Genomic DNA, 3,051 nt, shown 5'->3' on the forward strand with positions numbered 1-3,051 from the left:
TTGTAGAGACGAGGTCTTGCCAAGTTGCCCAGGTGGGTCTCGAACCCGCGGACTCAGGCAATCCACTCACCTCGGCCTCCCAAAGCACGGGCTTACAGGCTGAGCCACTGAGCCCAGCCGAGATTTAATTCTAATTAGAGATTTCTTTAATTCTCTCAGTAATGTTTTTGTGTTTTCCAATATGGAGTTTTATATGTCATTTGTTGAATTTTTTTCCTAAGTGTTATATTTTTTGATGCTATTGTAGAGTTAAAAAAATTCATTTTCCCATTATTTAGTGATTGAATAAAAAAATACAATTGATATTTAAAATATAGGCCTTGAATCTTACATATTTTCCAAATCTTATTAGTTCTAGTAATTGTTTGCAGTTCCCTGGATTTTCTGCACAATTATGTTGTCTGTTAGTAAATACATGTTAATTCTTTTAATTCTTTAAGAAATGGGCTTGACTATAATTGAAAAAAAATGGTATATTGGTGCTTTAGCCTGCAGGATGTCATCTAACATGTCAATATATATTAATTTTATATCTATGTATTTGGAAAAGTAACTACTTTTAAACTGAGAAACTTAGCAATGGTTGGATAAACAGAATTGTTATGAAAATAAGAAGTTATTAAAGTTTAGTAGATGGAACCATGTTGAGATACGACAATTATTGCCCATTATTGCTGTGACAATATTGTAGCTACTTGCTCATGTGAAAATTTCCATTACAATGGTACTTCAGACCTAAAGAAAATTGCTTTTTCCTTTCTTCTTAACCATAGATGGGCAGATATTGTTACTGATCTAAACACTCAAAATCCAGAATACCTAGATATCCGGCACTTAGAGAGGGGTCTACAGTATCGAAAAACAAAGAAGGTAAGGACACTATTGTACTTGAAGGCATTTTTCAGCTGACCAAAATGCGGTATTTTACTCAGCACTCTTTAGGTTATAAATAACAAAAACCCACTTCAGACTACCTTCCACAGAAAAGTATAATTTATCTTAAGAACACAGGGATATCTTTAAACCTAAGGGCAAAGAGTATAGCCTGGAGTTACAGGGGCGTGTACTAAGTATTGAAATAACAGCAGGGGTCATATAACTAGTAGTCTGTCTCACTCATTGGGAGGCTATATTCTGTCCTTAGCTCTCCTTTTGTCTGATTATTGACTTCGAAGATCATCATCTTTCAATTTTACTCTCTTTTAGATGAAGTTTTAGACCGAGACTGACCTGACTTGGGTCCAGTTCCACAGTCTTGGCCCAGATTGGACCAAATTAACTGTGGTTGTAGGGATCCACAAGTTGGTATAATTAATTTCCCTTCATTTTTTTCACCCAACCTTTTTTTTTTCTTTGCAGGTTGGGGGGAATTTGCATTGCATCATAGCATTTCAGAGACTCAGTTGGCAAAGATTTGGCCTTTGGAACTTTCCATTTGGAACCATCAGACAGGAATCACAACCTCCAACACATTCCCAGGGAATCACCAAATCTGAGAGTGAAGACAATATTTCCAAGAAACAGCGTGGGCGTCTGGGCCGGTCTTTCAGTACTAGTTTCCATCAGGACTCGGCATGGAAAAAGATGACTAGTATCCATGAAAGAAGGAACAGTGGCTACCAGGGTTACAGTGATTATGATGGGAATGACTGAGTATGCTGGGTACCAAACAACTGGCATCATACACACAACTGTTATATACAGGACTGTATTATGACAGTAGGAGATTTTAGTAAGTCTGTGTTGAATAGGAACAGATCTTGTGGTACAAAACATAACCTTGTAGTTCTCCAGATAATAAGCTTGTATATGATTATGGTGGGTGATTTCAGATATGTACACAGATAAGCACACACTACTGTCCTTTTAAAATTAAGAGTATATAAATAATCTGGACAGAAAGTTTCACAAAATCCAATAAAATTACAACTGCTAAAATAAATCAAACACAAATTCACTTAATAGCATCAAGATTTGCAATACTTAAGCATGACGTGATTTTTCAATGATTTGATCCCTAGACAGTTGTTACAGATAGTTTTATTCATGAGATCAAGATGTAAGGTACCATCTGCCCTTTAAAAAAACTGAGGCTGTCAATTTCTAGTTTTCAGTCATGGTTAAAGCTTATTTAAAATTATTTTGTGAGTCTAGTAGTTCTTTTACTTGTAGCAGTATATTGCCTGCTTCATTTGTATCCTGATGAACTTTCTTAGGATTCTCACTAATGAAGCAAAAAAACTCAAAAAATAGACCTTTTTTATTGGTGCCAATGGGTGACTTAGTGCATCGATTCAGGTATTTTTTACTTTCTTGACTTGGTATGTTACAATCAAATACTGACAAGAACCTTAGTCTAGAGTTAAACTTGTTTTAGGGATAATGTAAAAGAACAAATGGCACCTTAAGTTTCTATGCCCTAGTTATCTGTGAAATGAAATCTAGTATTTGATTATTCCTTCTGTATTGAGTCGATAACACCATTAAGATGTGTTGGGGAAATGCCCAAGTCACTCAGAGGACAACTACCCGTGTTCCAAACTCTGAGTGGTTTCCTTTTTAAAACCATATAGCTGATTAACTGTTTGAAGTGAGTATTCAATATTCCAGAAGTGCAGATTTCATATATTTGGGCTTCTCTCTAGCTGCCACCAGTTTTTCTTCTGCTGCAAACCTATGACTCATAAGCTACTAGGATCTCTTGTTCTTTCATCTTAGTGGCTTGTTCCAGGACTCACATCAGTAACTTGGTGATTACAAGGTGCTGAATATGTTGGTAACCATATCGCAATACACCTCAAGGAGAGGGTTCAGATTTTTATTTTTAAAATATTTTCATTTTTTCTCTTGAATTTTATATCCATTTATTCACTCATACATGCTTAGCCTACAGAAAGGGATATATATTACGAAATGGTCATTTTTCTGAAGAGAATATTTTGCTTGAACTGCAAAAGACTGAAAGAGATTTGTAGGTTGTTGATTTTGTTACTTCATACTGGAACTTTTAAAAAGTTTTCATCAAATAAAGTTTTGTTTTCTACTTTTAAT

The 3,051-nt window shown here is 35.2% G+C and overlaps 1 protein-coding gene across 1 annotated transcript in view; it reads left to right on the plus strand.

The window, feature by feature from the left end:
* The window catches only part of BIVM (basic, immunoglobulin-like variable motif containing), a 42,054-nt gene extending 39,003 nt beyond the window's left edge, over positions 1–3,051 (plus strand). The window contains exons 11-12 of the mRNA XM_008065009.2: positions 774–870; positions 1,360–3,051. Of these exons, the coding sequence (XP_008063200.1) occupies positions 774–870; positions 1,360–1,653 (391 nt within the window). The 3' untranslated portion in view covers positions 1,654–3,051. The remainder of the gene's footprint in view (positions 1–773; positions 871–1,359) is intronic.

The sequence above is a fragment of the Carlito syrichta genome, unplaced genomic scaffold (genome assembly GCF_000164805.1).
Source record: "Carlito syrichta isolate Samal-C Ts95f unplaced genomic scaffold, Tarsius_syrichta-2.0.1 Scaffold308132, whole genome shotgun sequence".
Taxonomy (NCBI): Eukaryota; Metazoa; Chordata; class Mammalia; order Primates; family Tarsiidae; genus Carlito; species Carlito syrichta.